This window comes from Lactuca sativa, chromosome 7 (assembly GCF_002870075.4).
Source record: "Lactuca sativa cultivar Salinas chromosome 7, Lsat_Salinas_v11, whole genome shotgun sequence".
Lineage (NCBI taxonomy): Eukaryota > Viridiplantae > Streptophyta > Magnoliopsida > Asterales > Asteraceae > Lactuca > Lactuca sativa.
The window spans coordinates 187,699,621-187,720,457 of NC_056629.2; the positions used below are offsets into that span (position 1 = coordinate 187,699,621).

Sequence of the window (20,837 nt, forward strand, 5' to 3'; positions counted from 1 at the left end):
CTCATTAAATAAGTATATCAATAATTATGTTATCTTTAATATATATTAAAACAAAAATCTTATGATATCATCTGAAACAATATGGGTCATTGATTGCATTTCAATCTTATGGTTTCCATCCTTAGATCAAATTGGTGACATCATCTTCCCCAAATGAAATGTATTTAATTATAATAAAAGTTTTCCAATTGTCAAACAAAATTAACTTAAATCCATTGAAATAGAATGTATTTAATTTTAATAATTTTCCCCCTATTTTAAATCTTGAATTTCCGGTTATAAAGGTTTTAAAATAGTCAACTTCAAAAACATATTACTGAAAACCATTTCAATTAAGGCATTAAATATCAACCATTAATATAAATCTGTTTATATTAGCAAACCATTAATATAAAATCCATTTTTATTAGGAAACCCTTAATGCCAAAAAATCAGATTCAAATTATCACATACATATACATATACAATTCATCCTAGAATTTGCGGCTCATACTTATTTTCGATCGTTAAATTTCTTCAAACCTTCTCCTACAACATCATTCTTATTGTTTATCACTTCCATCATCATTATCTGCTTCAAACGTTCATTGTTGTGCACTAGAAGGTCAATACCTTCTTTCGCTTTTTATATTTTTTTCGATTATTTTTTGTTCCCGTATCAAATATACGTATTCATATATATTTTGATATTCTTTGTCACAGCTTACATGAAATCGATTAACATCATTCGGTCTAGATTAAGTCAAACAAAACAAAAACGTATAATTTTTTATATTAAATTCTTAACCTATTAACTTGGACTCGATACTCAACAACCTCTACAAACTGAAATAATTATGTGATTATTTTTACAATTTATAGCAACATACTTACCATGAAAAAAGAACTTTTAATTTAAACTACAACTTAGTTTTTTATCAACATCATTTAACAACAATATACAACACTTAATATCAACATTATTTCCTATCGGTTTCTCTAAATATTAATACATAAACCATATCAAAAGTAGGCTAAGAAGTTAGAATCTGAACTAGGAATGATCTTATTTCCTTGAATATCATATTTACGGTATTATAGAAATTTTTTTTGTTTGATTGTAGAATCAAATTGCATAATTACAATTAACATTGTTTTTATTAAACTTTGTATTTAGGTATGAAACAACAATAAGTATATTTTTGAAGGAACATTGTTCAAAATAATTTGTATAATCTAAATACATGTTAATTTAGTTCATTTCTATACTTTCCCTTAACATTGGATTTTTTATCATGTTACATTCAAAATATGGGTTATTAGAACAAACATCTTAGGAGTTTGACGAAATGTCTCAAAAAATCTGACACAAGTTCTCTACGCTCACCTCACAACCATGTATAAATTTTGTTTTTTTTTTCTAGATTTTTAGAATCATGTGTTTTTTTATGTTTGCTACTTCGTAGTGTTACATGTTTTTTTTGTCTCATCCTCAGGTTTTTCTATCATTGATAGGGCTTCATTTTTTATATTTATTGTAAACTATCGATTCAATCTATTTCACTTTGTTATGACTTTTATCAGCGTGATAAGATTCTAATAAATTGTCCATTTCTTGATCTTTTAGAAAAAAATGTTCTAACTGGATTATCATATGCGATCGTGGTATTCTATTTTGTTGATGAAACGATCTATGATTTGGCCATGATGGTTTTTACGAATTATGTGTGGACTGATAATTGTTCTTGTCATAAAAAATACATCCAACAAAAAGTGAAAGATAATTTTTTAAATTAATACCATCATTTAACTTTAAAGGATTTTTTTCAACTTTGATGACATATAACAGAGTTTTGGCTGAAATTTTCAATTTTGTCGGCATATAACAGGTTATGACTTAAATAATGATATTAGATATTTGGGCAATCAGGTTTTCTTTGGTTCTTAAATTACTTTGCAAAAGTGGTCCAATTTGGTATTATTGATCTTACAAAAGGCAAGTCTCATGTCTCTTTTAGCATATCCATTGAGTTTAATAGTTTATTATTCATATTTGTTTTTTAAAAAAAATGTTAAATCTTTTTTTAGTGAATGCAAGTCAGTAGGAAGTAAAGGTGTAAGAAGAGAAAAATATTAAATATGGAACGATCATGGTTATTTCAAGCCAAAATAAAATTCTAAAGTAACAATTGCTAAATTTAAAACATAACACTTGTAATGCAGAATACATATTATACTTTCCAAATAAGTAACCAAAAACTAACCTCATCCCCAAATAAATTTCATATTAACTAACATCAATAAATTATGATTATAGCGTCTTGATTTTTAATTATACATTATAGAGAGTCGGTTAATATATAGTCATTATTTTTATATTCGTATGAGTTTTGAACTACAAAAACTATATTCAAATAATAAAAATGAAATGTAACATATACGATGGTAATAATGCAAAAATAACCTTCAAATTTGGTTTGATACAAAAAAGTCTAAAACTTATTTCTAAAAGCAACAAGAAATAACATCGAACTTTCAAAAAGAAACAAGAAATTGCAACGAACTTTTAAAAACTATCAAGAATGTATAATATAGGATGATAATAATGCTTAAAAACACCGAGTTTGGTCTGATGCGAAAAAAGTAATTTTATATGAAAGTAGGATTGCAGTAATACTAAAAGAACCTATATGTTTTTTATCTGATGCAAAAGTGGTCGAAACATACTTCTAAATTGGCAAGAAATAGCAATGAACTTTTAATTCATCTTGAATAACCATTTAATAGCTATATGTGAAAGATATGAATACTCAGCAGTTAAAACCATAGACCTTACTCAAACATCCGCAAATGTCTTGAAGTAAGCATTCATTTTTCCATTATTTTATCATTGTCATAAAATAAAAATAAAAAATCATCATTTGTTTAAATTGTTTAATTCGTCTCATAATAACAAGTAAGTTGTGTGCCAATTATGTATTTTGACATTTTCAATGAATCATGAGCAATATCTAAATCGAGCAAGCATAAATGTTTTTATATTTCTTTGTTAGATTTTTTTTATATTTAATATTGTATGTGTGTGTGTGTGTGGGGGGGGGGGGGGGGGGGGGTTATGTGGTTCATTTCAAATAAACTCAAGTAAGTACATTGTCAAACATTGGATTATACTTGCGTAGACCCGTTTTTGCGCATTGTTAACTATATGTAGCTGTTTCCGGTGTCACAAGTAAAAAATGTTTGAAGGTACTTTGTGGCGATGAAGGCCGTTCAACTAATAAAACAAAAAATGTTGTCTACAAAGAGGTCCTTCAAACGACTATATATATATATATATATATATATATATATATATATATATATATATATATATATCAACCTCAGTGTATTTTATACACATTTCAATAATATTAATAACCCTGCTTTTTTTATAATTATGTTGCAATATCTATATACATTTATATTTTATTTATGCGTTACCCACGTTTAACGCGGGTCATAATCTAGTAAGATTTAAATCTACGATTTTTGCGGGTGAATTAGAGCTTGTTAGACCAAGACTAAAAAGTTATAGGACCAAAATTGGTTATTGTTTAATAATAGTATGGGGACCAATATTGTCAAAAAGGGAAATTATGTATCTACTTGTTGGATACACTTTGCTCGTTCCCCTTCTCTTACCCCTTATTGGTGGTTTGGTGGCTCCACGGAGCATCGTGAGAGATTGAGAGATTTGGCTTCAATGGCGGTTGCAATCTGCTAATTTGATCGATTCATCCCATATACGATTCTAATATCTTTCTGGTTTTCACGAAATCTTCCCTCTTTTCGTTTTTCTTTTTGTTGTTTACGTATTTTGATCGCAGGTGAAATCAGTAGTGAATTAGAAGCTTAATGGGGAAGAGTGGTTCGTCCTCCAAGAAAAAATACTCGAAGAAAAAAAGTCTGAAGGTCTCCTCCGAGGTTTGTCAAATTCATACAAGTTTCTAGTTCTAGGGTTTCGGCTTCTTGTATGATTTCTCAATAAGTTAATCCTACATTGACAGTTTCCCACGACGTTTATTATTAAAATACGAAATTTCAGTCGATTCCTGTCTCTCAACTTGATAACCAAATTTTTGGATTTCGATATGTTGAAACTAATTAAGTTGCTGTATTGTGGTGTAATATGTTCTTCTAAAACTTGAACTGGAATATGTTGGGAGGTCAACAATGGCAAACATGTATTGAATGCATTTGCCCTAATTCTTTGAAATATCTTTTTCTTTTTCAAATGCTTATATGGATCGTCCTTTTGGTTACAATGTGCTCAGGCTCGTAGAAAAAAGAGAAGTAGAAGAAATAAATCCAAGAAGCTTAGTCGACATGATGATTCTTACACTTCTTATTCTGATGATGATTCAACCAGTTCATCACTAATTTCATCTTCCAGTTCAGAGGGCGAATATAAAAGTAGAAAATCACGCTCTCGCACAAGAAATGAAGTAAAGGGTAGCAAGAAACGAAGCAGAAGAAGATCTTCTAGTGAAGATAGCTCCAATGATTCACTCCCTGTGAAGAAGAGAAGAAGATCCAAGAAAAAACCCGATTCTGATAAAAAGAACAAAAAGAAGATCAAGAAGAAGAAGAAGTCAAGAAGAGATGGTTATATTAGTGATTCTGCAAGCTGCTCCACTTGTGGAGATGAAGACAGTAGTAGTGATGAAGATACAAATACAATCAAGGGTAAAAACGGAAATCGGAAGAATAGGAATAGACAAATGAGATCTTCTTCACCTTACAAAGATGATGATGATGATAACATTGAGAATGTAACAATGGAAAACAACCCGAGGCGATTAAAATCTGTTATCACCATTGCAACACAACCAGAGAATGAAGAAGGAGATGATATGAAAAGGTATGATGAGGTTAAAGAAGAGATGGTGTATGATTATGATCATGATTATGATTACCCTTCTTGTAAAAGCAACGATAGTAATGATGGTGAAACAAAGAAAGAATTAGTTGATAACAACAACATATCTGTGATGAATAAAGAAAAAGATAATCTTGAATCAGGTGTTGATGATTTGGAGTCAATTTTGAGACAAAAAGCTTTAGAAAACCTAAGTAGATTCAGAGGTGGGATTCAAACTAAAACAGTAGTAGATCCCGTTATTGATAATAAAGAAAAAAATGTTGTTGAAAATCCTGTGTCACAACCAGTTATCCAGAGGAGTAGGTTTACATGGAGGAGAGATGAACATGAAAAGACTGATACTACTTACAGTGGACCAGACTCCAGTGGATCACAACCAAAATTACAGAGTACAGATTTATCTTCTACTGAAAGGGTAGAAAATATAATGAATACCCATGAAAATGTTGAGGTCAACAAGTCAACTGATGGAGTTGAAACACCATCTTCTGCTTCTGGTTCTAATGAGGCTTCACAGTTTGAGAAAAAGACAATGTCTGTGATGAGGGGTGGTGAAATGGTGCAAGTGAGTGTTAAAAGACTAAATGACCGTTTTACCCTTGAGTATAATTAATAATTAATGTATGGAATTTTGTTGTGTGATACAGGTAAGCTACAAGGTTTATATTCCCAACAGAGCTCCTGCTCTTGCTAGGAGGCAACTGAAGAGGTGATGAATGCATGGATCAAATCCAAGGTTTAAGTTTTGTTTAATTTGTGTTATACAAATTACAAATTGTACACGTCACTTCCTTTTTTCTTTTTTCTTTTTTAATTATGTGTACTCATAATATAATATCATAAACAATTGTGCTTGAAGCACTTTGTGTTAATTCTGTTTGCATTTCATTTGACTTTTGTTTATTTTATGTACAATGTTAAATGTTTGTGTGGAAGTTATGGATTGTTTGTAAAACTAATTGAAAAAACTTCCCTTATATTCGATTGTTTGTTTCATTATATGTCGAAAAAAGAAAAACATTATGTCTCCATGTCATTAAAAACATCGAAATTGAAAAAAGTTAATACATCAAAAACACGTGTGCTAAAACTCATTCATTCTTGATAACTGATCCATGCATGCTCCACCTAAGCATTTCTCTTTGTGCCACGTATGCAAGCCCAGTCATCAATCTTTGAGACAGTGACACCTTCTAGAAGATTCGAGTATCGATCTACAACAGTTGATACCTGCTCCAAGATAATCCCAGAAAGACCAACCACACCACCAGGCTTCGCATAAGAAACAATCTCATCTGCCAAATCTAACAAAGGGTTCAAAAGAATGTTGCCAATAACAACATCGTATTTCTCTTTCTCATATATGATTCCATTCCCATCTATATCCTCTTCGCTCTTCATAGCCCAATTCCATTCCTCTCTTGAAGAACCGGTGTCGTTAGGGTTACTAGGAACAAGCCGCAATTCCAATTTCTTGGGTCCTATGTTGTTCAGAACAGCGTTATAATGTGCGGCTGTTATTGCTTGAGGATCTATATCAAATCCAACTGATTTCGCTGCACCAAACTGTACCTTATGGTCAACATTTCAAACCCAAAAAAAAATAAAAAAAGATTCTAGAACATGAATGAATGAATACTACCTTTAATGCTGCAATTGCAAGAATCCCAGAACCTGTGCCATAATCAAGAACTGTTTCTCCCCCTTTGATTAAATCATGTAATAGCCATAGACATAATTTTGTAGTAGGGTGATCTCCTGTTCCAAATGCTAGGCCAGGGTTTAGAGTTATCATCGTAGCTTGAAGATCTGGGGGTGTTATCCACTCGGGTATAATCCAAACTCCTTCTGTAACTTCAATGGGATGGAATGATTCCTGCAAATTTATGTAAGTTTATAACAGATTATAATCATACGCGTATGATTTTCGTGTAAAGAATTGATAAGAAAGTGATGTAACTCGAGAATTTTCGATCCAATCGGATTGGTAGCCTGTGGTGACTTTGTAAACGGGTGTTTCTTTCAAGCCAATTGAATTAGCTGCGAATGTGATACTTTGATGGACGTCTTGAGATACCAAGAAGATCGAACCAATGGAAACCTGCAAAGTGAAATGGTCATGATGCTTGAAACTTTACATTTATGGAGTGAATCGAAAGGGTTTTACCTCGTCATTAGAGTTGCAGGTGTCTGGTTCAACCATGGTTGTGGAAGTAGCACCAAAACATAAAAGAGCTTCCGAAAGCATATCCTGGGGAAACAAGATTTGAACTTTCAGTGATTTCATGATCGATAATCAATTGGGTATACATGAAAAGTTGTGTTAGAAATTGAAAATCTTACCGCAACATCTTGACGACATTGTATGTCGACAGAGAGGTACGAACCAGTTGTCGGACTTTCAGAATTAGAAGAAGATGTAGAGAATGCTGCAGGAACTGAACTCGAATTCAAGAAATCTGTCAACTTTTTTGATGGGTAATCTTTGGTGGAACCAAATAATATAGAACTGGAACCAGAAGCGAGAGTTGCTGTGCCACGAATCGACGAGAAGGAAGTGCACGCCAACTGTTTGAAGAAATGACTACGAAAAGAACTCAGCAGCATTGACATGTTTGTGCGCGAATACAGAGACATTACCCACTTAACATGACCGAGGGGCCAAAGTGAAAAATATCACAAGAATGAAGAATCTTATCCCAAAACATTTTTATGGCTCCAGTCATATATTAACCTGAACAGCGTAGTTTATATTGCTACTTGATAACCAAAAAAATCCGATTTTTTTTACATTAATCGCTTGTTATAACCATCGAGGAAATGTACCACAACCATCAAATTCGTTTTTATTTAGAGGTCAAACCTACTAATATATGAAAATCTTAAATATATCATATATGAATTGTTTTTGTAAAAATAACATGACAAAGACCTTTTCTATAGATTATAAAATTATAAGGGTTAAATATATCAATAGTAAAAAGATGTGCCACAAAACTCTGAAACATAAAGTGTATTGTTAATAACCCACTTTCTAATTAATATATGAATATGATTGGCATTTGTTTTTCCATTTCTTGATTTTTATTGAAAATGAAACATTGGATTCGATGCGACATAATAAAATGAATTTATTAAATTGATTTTAATTTTTCAGATACAATCCAAATAATCAAATTCAATTAGAATCAATTAAACTATAATTTGTTTAGATCGTTTTTTTTAACTTCGTTTTCAAAAGCTATGACACTTTAGAAAATTTATACTTAAATATTAATCACTTTTGCAAACAAAAATAATACAAATTGTTCAATTGTTAATTTAAATGAAAATAAAACTTTACCCGGCTTTTCGGATTATTCGGTTCTTATTTTGTAAATCAAAATCAGTCCTAAATCTTAAATAATAATTCGGTTTTGCCAAAAAAATCAATCCAAAAATCCAAATCAAATAGTCTAATTGAAACCCAAAAAATCAATCAAAAAATCCAAATCAAATAGTATAATTGATAGCCAAAAAATCAATCGAAATATACGAATCAAATAGTCTAATTAATAGTAAACAATAGTTTCCCTTGTCTGGAAAGTCGATATCCACCCAAAAAATTAAGATTAAAATTTTACAAATTCCTCTAAATATTATGTACATTTGAATAAATTAATGATAAAAAAACACAACTCGCATCACAAAAGTTAATGTACATTTGAATAAATTAATCGATAAAAAAAACACAACTCGCATCACAAAAGTTATACTCAGCAATCAAAAAAATCCAATCTTTCATCTTAAGGACTATGTCCCTGCCATCTGCATCAAAACAAAGATAAAAATTTATAAGTTATAACAATTATAACAAATTAATAACAAATTCAAATTGATTTATTATACTATTCAATTATTACCTTGAAAGCAAGAACCTCGCAAGTGGGCCCAAGTTTCCATTAGGTTGAGCCTCATTTTTCTGTTGCTTATTTTTACTATCGTCTTCTTGATTCACATTCTCCGGTTGTTCTGTGACCTTTTTACCCTTGGAAAACCCACGTGTCGCCACTTCTTGCACATTTTTCAAAGATGGTTCCTTTGAGCTGAAAAAAAAAAGTCATGTAAGCAACATAAAATAAAAAAATTATATCTTTAAAACCCATTAAGGCATGCATAAGTAAAATAGCTTTTAAGTGCTTAACATATTAAGCCCATTAAGTCAAAAAGAAACAAGCCCAAAAGCTTACCTTGCTAACCGATGAAGCAACCTTGTAACAAGAAACTCACAAGAACCAGGTTTTGTGTATTCCATATCCATCAAAGAATTTATAACATTATGCACAATTGAAGCCTCTAAATCATCAGAAACAGCCTACATCATATACATATGCAAAAACAAAATCATTTTTTGATCATACTTATGTTTGATTAATGCGATAATATGAGTATGAGTGGAGTTCTCACCTCTTTCAAAGATGGGATTATCAGAGTGGATAGTGTAGCAGATGCTGACGTGGCAGATACTCTAAGTCTCTCTTCTTCTTTAGTCAACGGTTTTCTTGCATCATGAACATCTTTTTTGACCTTGGTCAAACCTCTTGACTTTCCTTTCCTCATCCCCCCTCCTTGAAGTGCAGCTTTTGCCTGATGACAAATTGACAATCAATGTTGTTTGATTACAAATTTATAAAATTACATTCATATAATCGAAAAGATCAAAAAAAAAAAAAAAAAAACCTCTGCAAGATTTATGGCACTATTTTCAGGTGAAGCTACAGAAGATCGTTCTTGAATTCCCAATTTTGACTTTGGAGTCCGGGGAGTATCTGAATCTTCATGGTGGGACCCACGGTATACAACGGTCCCACTAGTGGAAGCATCGTCTAGTGAAGTCAACATGTTTGACTGTTTGACCAGTCAAAAGTTAAAAGTCAAAAGTCAAAAGGAAAAAAAATAGATGATTCTAGAATATAATAGTTTATAAGCCAATCAGACCCTACCATGGTGTTCTGATCGCCGGAAAATGAAGATCTTTGTGCTCCCGCAGACCGGATAACCACCGTTCCGGTGCCGCCCACCGGAGACATATCTTCTTCATCTCCGGCGGCTTTTCCGGTGAACACTTGTAGTTTCTTTTGAGTTGAAGAGGTGTCTGATTTTCTATCTTTATTTTGAGGTGGTCTTACAGAGCTTCTAACTGTCCCTGTATTTGTGGAGCTGCTTGTGCTGAAATCCCAGCCGTCATTTCTGAGAGTTTAAGGTAAGAATCTAGTTGGTCAAATGTTTTAATTTAAGGTATTGATTTAGTTGTTAGTTGTTACTCTACCTGACTCGAACAGTGTCATCAACTCTTGAAATCCTTGTCATGTTAAACGTGTCAGATCCTTCCCTTAAAACTGTTGTGCCACCTGGCAAATCATCATCATCATCATCATCTTCCTTGATTTTGAACTTTGGTCGTTCTCTGTTACAAAAAATTGTAAAAAATTATTACAATCCTAAAAAATTGCATAAAGTCATGAACTATTGTAATAAGATTACAAAAAAACCTGATTCTTTCAAGGAGTTTTGAAGTCTTTCTAGCATTCCTAATGAATCGGTGCTTCAGGAGTTCTTTAGCACTTGGCCTCTGAGTCATAAAAAAAAAGTCAGGGACTAAATATGCAAATGAGTGAGAGTTGAAGGGGGGAAAACGAAAAAGGTAACATACTTCAGAAGGCGATTTCTTTAAACATAATGAGACAAATTCTTTCATAGGACGCGAAAAATGCTCGTCTAACTGCAAGACACGTGTAAAAAAAACAAAAAAATGTGACATTATAATAAATTTAGTGATGATTTTGTAAATTAAATAATTTAAATGATGAAATAAATGGAAAAAAAAAAAAAATCAGGACCTGAGGTGGACTTTCTCTAGGTATAATGAAAAGCACTCTCATTGGATGAAGATCTGCTAATGGAGAATTGCTGTTATTCCTAAAGACCAAATATCTGCCTGAAATGCATGAAGCAAAGTCAAACCATAGTCAAACACCATTTCCAAAATAATAATGATATAATATATAGATATATACATATATACATATATATAAGTATAACCTTCTCATTGTATCCTTCTGAATTTTGGATTACTTCTGGTGCCATCCAAAATGGTGTTCCTACAAATGTCTATTACAAACTACAACTGTTACAAAAATTTGTGACATAAAAATAAATAGAAAAGATTATTAGCATATTTGTAAAAGATATGATATATGATCATATGAATACACAATAATGTTAGTAGTTGATACCTTTCTTCTAGAAATTGTTCTTGTAAGTTGTGCAGACACCCCAAAGTCAGCCACCTGTCACAAAAAAAGAAGAAAGTTTTCAACTTTAGTAGCAATCGTAACATTTCTTATAAAGGGTATTATAAAAATCATATCTTTTTAATAAAAATAGCAATAATAAGCATCGAGTGATACCTTAACATCACCACTTTCGTTCAACAAAATGTTTGCAGCTGTCAATAAGAGAGAGATACAAACATTGTCATTAAATGTCAGAAAATGTTCATTAGAGAATATTCAATTGCAAAAAAGTAATCAATGAATCATTATCAAGTTTTGACCTTTTATGTCTCTGTGGATCTTTCCTTCATTGTGGAGATATTCAATTGCAAGAAGCAAGTCACGTAAGATGCAAGATATGGACATTTCATCCAAAGGTTGATTAGGTTGAATCTGTTGAATAAATTTAAAAAAAAAAAAAACAATCTTTTTTCATCCCAAAAAATAAAATTTATAAATGGAGATATGAATTTGTGATAAGGTGAAGTAAATTACTAGATCAGCAACAGAGCCACCAGCCATGTATTCCATTATGATCCATAGTTTAGTTTTGTGAAGATAAGAACCATAGTATTCAGTTATATATGGAGATCGACATTGTTGTAAAACTGCTATTTCCTGTAACAAATATTATTTATTAAAATCTTTCTTACTGATTCGATACAATTAGGATGATAAATTTCGTACCTTTTGGATGTCCTCAATTTCATCCTCTCTGCACAACATAAAGAAAAAAAGTTTAACATAAAAACACAAGAAAGAAGAATCCAAAAAGCATTTTAAATGACTATTGTTTATCAGATGGATTATCAAGATTTAGGGTAAAAGAACTGACGATTCTTCCAAATCAATAACTTTAATAGCAACCTCTTTGTTGTTCTCTTTGTCAAACCTGTAAATCAATGTATTATATCAATCATTAGAGGGAGCATTAACAACAATGAATTAAGTAATTGTTGAACAAAATTTTACCCTTTATAAACGTCTCCAAACGATCCCCTTCCAATGAGTTCAATATTACTAAACCGAGATCCCGAGGCCTCAATTAGAGCTGCTGCATCTTCCATCTCCACTCAAAGGATGTATGCGACTTTGTGTGATCAGAATTCCTCAATTCGAAATTGAAATCATCAATCTTTATGTCAATTCATTGTCGTTTCAAATCAAAACATGCTTCGGGTAAACAATTGGAGCAAAATCGAACAGTGGAGCTATAAGTGCGAGCGACAGCTTTGACGATGGAGATCGAAATGCGGAAACGGGAAACGATTCAGAGACGCAACTGATGTAATATAATTGATGTTTTAAAGTGAAAGACGCTGAAATGACAGTCGAACGATTAAATTCGAAATCTTTATGGACAACAAAACTGAAAGCGAAATATCACCCGAAGAAAGCAAGTATACCTTGGGACTTGTGTGTGTTTCTTGAAACACTTGGGGGGATTAAAATTAAATATGTTTGAAAATTAAAACTAGGGTTTGTGAAATTGAATTGGAACAGCGGGTCGAAGATGGTGGGTTTGAAATTCTAGAAGAAGATCAAGAAAAATAGGGGAAATGGAATATGAAAATGGTGTTTGATTCTTGAAAATTATTGGAAAAATTATATGAGTACAGAGAGGCCGTTCTCTAGGGCAGAGAAAGAGGGTGGTAAAAAAGTAAAAACATGGGACGACATTTAAAAAAAGTAAAATCAAATAAATAAATAAATAAACAAAAAATAAGGATTCTTGATGATTAATGTACAACCTACGAAGCTTTTGGTACAGCTAAGCAAATGTATGCCTTGATTGCAGACGTCAGCGTGACGTAAAAAATAGGTTCATGGCAAGTTGGCAACAGGCGCTAAAAGCCTAAAGCTAAAACGATCGAATGAATGAAGTCAGAAATGGGCTTAGATAGTTGGGCTTAATAACTAACTTTGGGGCTTAAATGTAATGCTTTATTTATAGAGTAAATATTAAATAAGATTAAATATAACATTGTTATAACAGAAAAATGTTTTAAGGATCATTAGGTTCATGGTAACATATCCATCCATACTTGGTTATAAAATAGTATTTCAACTCAGTTTTGTCCTGTTGGATATCCGGTTAATAAATAATCACCATGTTTACGGGTATATGATATTATTTATTGGTATCAAACTTTTTATTTATAATGACAATAGGTTAAAAATTACTCGTTGGGATTTTTATTACCTTTGATACAATCTCCTACAAAAACAACTTGATGTTATAGTACTTCCAATTCCTCGGAACATTACAAAGTTTAATATGTTATTTAAATATAATCATCAACAATTTTTTTTTTCTCTAAGTAGTAATAACGTACATAAGAAATTTTATATTTCTAAAATTACATATAATACTATAATATAATTTTAAAATCATATTATTATTCATAATAGTACAAATATTATAAAAATATAAATGTTTTCGGGTAGGGTAAGAGAGAGGGTAATTGGACGAATATTACCTTAATATTATAACCATCTCAAATCCGCAAAATGTTTTAGAAAAAAGTTAAACTAATATTTGTGGTTTTGGATTAAAATTATTTTTTTACAATCACAAAATGATAAGATCATGTGTATTCACCATCTTCATTCAACAAAGACATGCAATATCCCATTTTCAATAAGATTTTTCAAATTATATATGTGTGTCTAATTATTAATCAAAATTTCCACAATTTTTTAAAACTTCTTTACTACTACAAAGAATAACTCCAGTATTTATACATGAATACGTGAGTCATAATCCACCTCTTCATCGTGGCAGTTTTACAGCATGTCTCATCTTCCACCGCTTAACCTCCGTCGGCGATTCTTCCTATATAACGCCGGCGAAAATGACCAAAAATCAATCACCAGAAGCTGAAGCTTCCGTCGGATGTAAGATGCAGGTACCCTAAAACCCTCCCCCTTTTATGAATTCGTTCAACATTTTGAATTTCTGATCATACGCCACCTAATTTCACTAGGAAAAACGTGATCTGAGTTCAGCTACAGTTGAAACCGGAAAAGGGAGGAGCAGGATAAACAAGAAGATAACCCATGGATACCATTCCGTTGAGGGCAAACATCCGCATCCGATGGAGGATTATGTTTTTGCACAATTTAAGCAAGTCGACGGCAACGAGCTTGGATTGTTTGCTGTATTCGACGGCCATTTGAGCCAGGAAGTTCCAGATTATCTCCGGTCACATCTCTTCGACAATATCATAAACCAGGTAATTAAAAATCTTCTCCCCATTTTCATGGTCTTCTTGATGATAATTCTGTAATTCGAAGATCAGCATGACTTTTGGACTGAGCCGGAAGAAGCGATTAGGCGAGCGTATGAATTCACAGACTCCACGATTATCAATAAAGCGATCAAGAAGCGTAAAGGAGGTTCAACAGCTGTTACAGCTATCCTGATAAACTGCGAGAAGTTGGTGGTGGCAAACGTCGGTGACTCGCGGGCGGTTTTATGCCGCGACGGTGTAGCAAAACAGTTGTCCGTCGACCACGAGCCTAACAAGGAGCGGAAGGTCATTGAAGAAAAAGGGGGTTTCGTAACTGAATACCCAGGTATTAAATTGAAATCAGAAGATCGATTGTTATATGTTTGTGGTGAACACTGAATTGAATGATTGATGAAATTGTTCAGGGGATTGTGCGCGAGTTGATGGGAGCTTGGCGATGACGAGGTCGTTTGGTGACCGGAGGTTGAAGGAGCATATAAGTTCAGAACCAGATGTGTTGGTGGAGATTGTGGATGATGATACTGAGTTTTTGATCTTGGCGAGTGATGGTGTTTGGAAGGTGATGTCGAATCAGGAGGCGGTGGATTGCGTGAAGGATACGGAGGACCCTCGATCGGCGGCGAAGAAAATCATCAAGGAGGCGGTTGAGAAGAAGAGCAGGATTGATATTTCTTGCATTGTTGTTAGGTTTCAATGAGGCTTTTTTGTGTGGTGTTTATGTAGTCGCTGTAAAATGACTCGTTTTGATGTTCTTTAGTTGTTGGTTGGAGAAGAGGATTACATACAAGAAAAAATCTTATTACACAAACAATGGATTTCACCCATGTGTAAAGTTTCGAACTTTCTTCAATTGTTCCTGCCAGTTTATACGATTTCAACTCTACAAATATTTCAATTTCGTGGGCTTCAATGGTGGATTTGAAGGTGATTATGGGATTGTCTGGAAACGAAATCGACCCATACAAAACCTGGTTTTGAAAAAAAGATATGATTTGAGTTTGAATCGGAAACAATTTCGCATGATATATTGGCCGGTAAATATCACCGAAGATGTCGCCGGAAAATTCATGTTGGCCGGATAAAGGAACGTGTTTGGAGTCTTGGAGGTGCAATTTGAATCCAACAACCGGTTTGAATCCAAAAAACCGGTTTTATGATTTTATCATAGTTTACGATAAAAAAACACTAATTATCGGTAAAAATATCCGATTGATTTATTTTTCCCAGTTTATCGGTTTCATTACCGACCTCTTTTTTAAAGTCTTATATTCTACCATAATTTACGAATAAGTCTCGACATAAAATTACATAAAATTAAATGATGATTTGGTCTATTTCTTTTCCTTTTGTCATTCGTTTTAGTTTATCATACGTAAAAACGGTTTCATTGCCGGTCTGGACGTCTAGTCATTAAATGTATATGTGTTGGGTTATATAATGTTACGTTTATCATAAAACTTGATATTATGATGTATCGTATATTTTTTGGAATATAAAATGCGTCCAACGAATATTGCAATAATTACATAAATTAATAACTATCTCGTCTATCTAATCTTATGTAATCCAGTATATCCATCTCATCAACATATTTTCCGCCCTTTTTTTTTCCGGGAAACACATTTTACCGGTTTCAATGCTGACCTGGAGATAAAGCCATAAATGAACTGATGAGATATTAGATATCAAGTTTACGTTAAACGTAACATTATATAACCCATCATATCCATCTTATTTAATAACTAGGTGTTCTGGTCATCAATGAAACTGGTAAAATGTACGTCACATGGAGAAAAAGGCCAAATAATCACTTAATTTTAGTTTGGGGTTTATTCATAAATTAGGGTAACATAACAGGACTTTAAATAAGATTAGGACTTTAAATATTTTAGTTTAGGGCTTATTCGGTAAACCGGGAAAAAAATAGTCAAATTGTCATTTTTACAGGTAATTTATGCTTTTTCGTAGACAAAATTTGGTTTGGGATTTATTCGTAAATTAGAGTAAAATATTAGGACTTTTCTAGAGATTTCCCTATAAAATTTGCCAATAACGGAAGCCTTTATCAATTGACGACAAAATTAGTATGCTAAGTATGTGATGTGGGCAAATTCTGATAGCCAATTTATTTAGATAACCAGGCTGTCTAGAACAACCGATATGCAAACAAATCGGTTGATCCGTTTATAATTTGGATATGGAAACACAGATTCGGGTTAATCGGATTTCGATAAAAACATTTCGTTAATTGGTTTACTCGTTCTTATATTGGTTCGAGTATTGGATATCAATTTGTATCTATATATACTCAAGTAGTAGTCAGTCGACTTATATCGGTGCTAGTGGCGGTGCCATATAGACGGTTAGTGGTGTCAATTATTCGATGTGACAAGAAACACGAGTAAACCCCCCATGTAAATAAATAGGTTTTAGTGAGACATCTCAACCCTTAAACATGTTGACTTGACATGATACAAAAATTAAACGAGTAATGTTAGAGTCCAAACTTTTAACATGAAAAATGATATATGCAATTTTTAATATTTTAGGAAAACCGGACATTCCCTAAACCAAAACCAAATGTAACCTTTTATTTTTAAGTTGAGTCATTTTTTATGTAGATCAAGATTGACGGCCTTAGTAATAATTATTTTTAAGTTTTCATTTTTTCATTAATATCCCATCCTTCACAATATCATTGGCCTCCTACCCCTTCATCTCTAAATTTATTGTGAATTTCATCCGCTTCCCTAAATTCTACTCCTTCCATGTTATCACTTTTTCTTTTCCGCCTCTCTGAGTAAGTCTTTCACTCCTGTTCTTTCAACTTATTTAATGTTTCAATCTAAATACTCTTTTTAGAATAATTTACACAAGCACCCACTATTCTACTTCTAATATTTAAACTTTCGTCCTTAGCGGGACTACAACAACATACCAACGTCTCATGTTGATCGAAAATAATAAAATAAATCATTGAAAATACCAACCTCCATAATCACATGGTTGATTTGTCTAACAAATGAAGAGTTTCGACATACTCAAAAAAGTTTATTACGTAAGAAGCAGCATTGAAGTTGACTACTCTTGATCGCACCCGCGTCTTGGGATTATAAACTTGGACTCCGTCCTCAAAAGTTTTGAGCAACAAATCACCATCATTGATGTTCGGTTGTGGTTTCAATTGCAAAGCTCCTTCAATTGGAAGTTGATCTGTTCCTAATTTAAAAACCACATCCCAAGAATTATCTCTCCATACCCGAATCCAAGTATCATCAACATCCATACGATAAGAAATTAAAGCTAGAGAACTTTGGATAGCTGTTAGTCCTGTTGTTCTCCAACACCAATCGGGTTCAGGCAACCAAATCATGCCAAAAACATGAGTGCTCAAATCAAATGTCAGTATATAAGAAGGAAGGTATATGTCTTGTGATTTGATATGATCACAATGTACCTCCCAATGCAACACTCCATTGAAAAACACGGCCTCAGGTAACACATAAGAAAACTGAGGTGTAGGGGAGGCAATCTCACACCAAGCGCCCGTTTTCACCGCATAAACAAATGAAGTTTTTCTTGACTCTGATATCCACACAATTTTGTAATCATCACCAATTGGGTCGAATCCTAACCCAATCCCTGCCCAAGGGAATGTTTCAAGTTCATCGGGTTTCTGAGGACATTTAGGCACACTTAGTTTGTGCCTAATTGAAGGGTTCCATAGGCTCAAATTATTATTAATCTTCAAAAAAAAAGTTCCATAACATGAACCAACAATTCTGACAAATCTGACATTGTGTACTCCTACATTTTTCCAACATCAGGATGCAATCAAAACCATTGTAAAAATAGAGTTAAGCTTTATTAGTATTACAAAAGATGTATATCTTGCTTTTCTAGATTTTCAAAGAATCTTGTTTGAATCCAATAAGGAATTTTCATTATTTGTTTATATAGAAACTTTACTCGTAATTTTGTTAAAAATCAATACAAAACTTTGAGCTCATGGCATTGGCAAAAGAAATTAGAAAGAATCCTCCTATGGCATCTCTGTTTGCATAACTTGATTCTACTTTAGAATTGTTGTCAATGTTCATGTTTATGTAAACGGATGCAGCAGACGTTTTAAAATTTCATCAATTGATAACTATGTAATGAGCATGAGTAACTGGACACAAATAATACACTTGCATATATTTACTAAAAAAAAAGTTAATAAATGAAGGGTTATGCTCTCAGAAGTCAGAAGAATATTAGTTCCATCATGCATCTAGGTACAACTGTTATCCAAATTAACTCAAATTTGAGGAATTTATACAATTTCATAAAATGGAAAAAGTAACTGTACTTTGTGAACGAATAACTATGGAGCATTTATATATATTTAGTGATTTGCTTATTTTTCATGTATATTAGTGATACAATTCGATTTAATTTCGTTTTCTATATATAAGCACATGTTTGTGATATTTGCAATCAATAAGCCGACTGCATATTTTGGTGATAAGATGATGTCCTAACTCATATGTACACAAATATTCAAATAACATAAACTTGATCGTCGTTATCAACTATATTATCTAATTTATTTTGAAAAGAAATATTCTATAAATATTGTTCACAAGATTTTAATGTCAGTGAATCAGATCATTTTTGTACCCATAACATCATCGCATATACTAAAAGGCAAAAGAAAAGATCTTAAACGAGAATCAACGATTAACAAAACCACTCACCAGATAAGATGAAGAAGAGGAACAGTGGATCACTATGAAGAAGAAGAAGACAAATACATTAACGTAAGACGATCGACCAAGTCGTTCTAGGTTTACGCGTTTTTAAATAGGGGACTGATAATTCCAACGCACATTATTTTTGCACTTTTCTAATCTTGGATTTTATACATTTTACTAGGTTAATACCCGTGGAAACCACGGGTGATACAATAATAGGCATAATAAATATTTATTTAATTGTTAATAGGTGTAGTAACAATTAACAATAGATTTATAAACAATTGTTGTTTTAGAAACCTAGATATTATATTTGTAACTTTATAAATGTTTTTTTGAATTAATTATGCAAAATGTTTTGAATACACAGCCAATGTTCATTATGCCTAATTTAATGGTAAATGATTATTTTGTAAAATGAAATATCAAATTGTAATAATTGAAAAAAAAACATAGACAATCAATCATGAAGATAAATTAATAAAATTTATTTCATCAAATAAAAAATAATACCATGAGCCATTCTTGTTATATATAACAATGTAGTTTAAAGCACATTGCTACTTTAAGGCTATCTTGTGAAATTGATTTTCTTTTTTAAAAAATAGTAACAACTTTCGTTCCTACTTATTATTAAGAGAACTAATTTTCAACAAATATATAATACATTTGCGTTATAATTTTTTTTATTAAACTAATATTTTTCTTATTATTATGTTAAAATAATAATATATTGTTAGGCCAATATGAAAATTTCAAAAGCAATAAAGTTATGACAAACACAAATAACAAAGCCCTTACTTCATTTAAATACAAAAATAAAACTCATATGTTCATTTAAATTAAAGCAAAGCAAATGATAATTAAAGTCTTTTTCTAATATTTTCTTGCACTCCAAAATACAAAATAACTTAAAAGATGAATAAATGCTAGAGATTCAAAATACTTTTACATCTAAAACTTATTTAATCAAAACTACAATAGAAATAGACTAATAGATCACATTAAAAAATTATTTGAACTAAAAACACAAAAAAAATCGTGAGAATCCTAGAAAAATCAACTTCAATTCATCGAGCACGCAATAAGCTAATTTAAATTATTTAATTTGTTTTTATAACACTAAATTCTAAACACGTTAAAGATAAAGATAAGTACATAAATTGGTTGAATAATTTGAAAATATACCTCTAGAAAGAAAGGTCATGACATTTCAATATCAAATAAGTACATTGTTATCATCCTATGCATCTTAGTGAAACAAAAGGAACGATCTAAATCCTATTAAAAATGAACTATTAAATTAATATACATATTGCCATATAAGACTTTAGCCTATTTTCCATGCCTGTATTTTATCATTTTTGGAGAAACTAATAAAGCTATCTCCAGCTTGATACTTTGATACTTTTACAGGTGAAATTATATTGTGATTGAGGGTGCTTAATTTGCTTGCACGTGTCTATCAAATTTGTTAATACTTTACCTTATTATGATACCAATAATTAAAAACTGGATTATTTTACATGACTTTACTTTTCATGGCTTTCTGCAGCATTGAATGTGAATGTTAACTACTATAGAATCATTAGACCCTTTGCTGAATCTTCTCTTAACTGGTTTGTTTTTAACT

General features: G+C 31.9%; 5 protein-coding genes across 5 annotated transcripts; 2 read left to right on the forward strand and 3 right to left on the reverse strand.

Moving 5' to 3' along the window:
* Nucleotides 1-3,641: 3,641 nt before the first annotated feature.
* Nucleotides 3,642-5,772, forward strand: LOC111921528 (uncharacterized). Its single transcript, XM_023917108.3, has 3 exons — nucleotides 3,642-3,942; nucleotides 4,293-5,465; nucleotides 5,548-5,772. Exons 1-3 carry the CDS (start codon nucleotides 3,874-3,876, stop codon nucleotides 5,611-5,613), a joined length of 1,308 nt encoding a protein of 435 aa, XP_023772876.1. The 5' UTR covers nucleotides 3,642-3,873; the 3' UTR covers nucleotides 5,614-5,772.
* A 102-nt stretch (nucleotides 5,773-5,874) lies between these two features.
* LOC111921530 (uncharacterized) lies at nucleotides 5,875-7,662 on the reverse strand. The gene is made up of 5 exons (XM_023917109.3): nucleotides 7,244-7,662; nucleotides 7,068-7,151; nucleotides 6,861-7,001; nucleotides 6,543-6,776; nucleotides 5,875-6,466 (listed from the first exon to the last, which is right to left on the reverse strand). The coding sequence occupies exons 1-5, from the start codon at nucleotides 7,535-7,537 to the stop codon at nucleotides 6,029-6,031; spliced, it is 1,191 nt and encodes a 396-aa protein (XP_023772877.1). The 5' UTR covers nucleotides 7,538-7,662; the 3' UTR covers nucleotides 5,875-6,028.
* Nucleotides 7,663-8,420: 758 nt separating this feature from the next.
* On the reverse strand, nucleotides 8,421-12,614 carry LOC111921527 (uncharacterized). Its single transcript, XM_023917107.2, is given in 19 exon segments — nucleotides 8,421-8,707; nucleotides 8,803-8,985; nucleotides 9,130-9,254; nucleotides 9,347-9,526; nucleotides 9,620-9,787; nucleotides 9,883-10,129; nucleotides 10,209-10,346; nucleotides 10,432-10,511; nucleotides 10,593-10,661; nucleotides 10,780-10,844; nucleotides 10,847-10,877; nucleotides 10,982-11,050; nucleotides 11,176-11,229; nucleotides 11,350-11,387; nucleotides 11,496-11,607; nucleotides 11,710-11,832; nucleotides 11,902-11,929; nucleotides 12,050-12,106; nucleotides 12,187-12,614. Coding segments are annotated over 19 exon segments (1,884 nt in total). The 5' UTR covers nucleotides 12,282-12,614; the 3' UTR covers nucleotides 8,421-8,685.
* A 1,351-nt stretch (nucleotides 12,615-13,965) lies between these two features.
* On the forward strand, nucleotides 13,966-15,340 carry LOC111921526 (probable protein phosphatase 2C 39). Its single transcript, XM_023917106.3, has 4 exons — nucleotides 13,966-14,123; nucleotides 14,202-14,450; nucleotides 14,517-14,793; nucleotides 14,873-15,340. The coding sequence occupies exons 1-4, from the start codon at nucleotides 14,070-14,072 to the stop codon at nucleotides 15,163-15,165; spliced, it is 873 nt and encodes a 290-aa protein (XP_023772874.1). The 5' UTR covers nucleotides 13,966-14,069; the 3' UTR covers nucleotides 15,166-15,340.
* A 2,015-nt stretch (nucleotides 15,341-17,355) lies between these two features.
* Nucleotides 17,356-19,727, reverse strand: LOC111921543 (putative F-box protein At3g16210). Its single transcript, XM_023917125.3, has 2 exons — nucleotides 19,718-19,727; nucleotides 17,356-18,275 (listed from the first exon to the last, which is right to left on the reverse strand). The coding sequence occupies exons 1-2, from the start codon at nucleotides 19,725-19,727 to the stop codon at nucleotides 17,467-17,469; spliced, it is 819 nt and encodes a 272-aa protein (XP_023772893.2). The 3' UTR covers nucleotides 17,356-17,466.
* Between the last annotated feature and the right edge of the window lie 1,110 nt (nucleotides 19,728-20,837).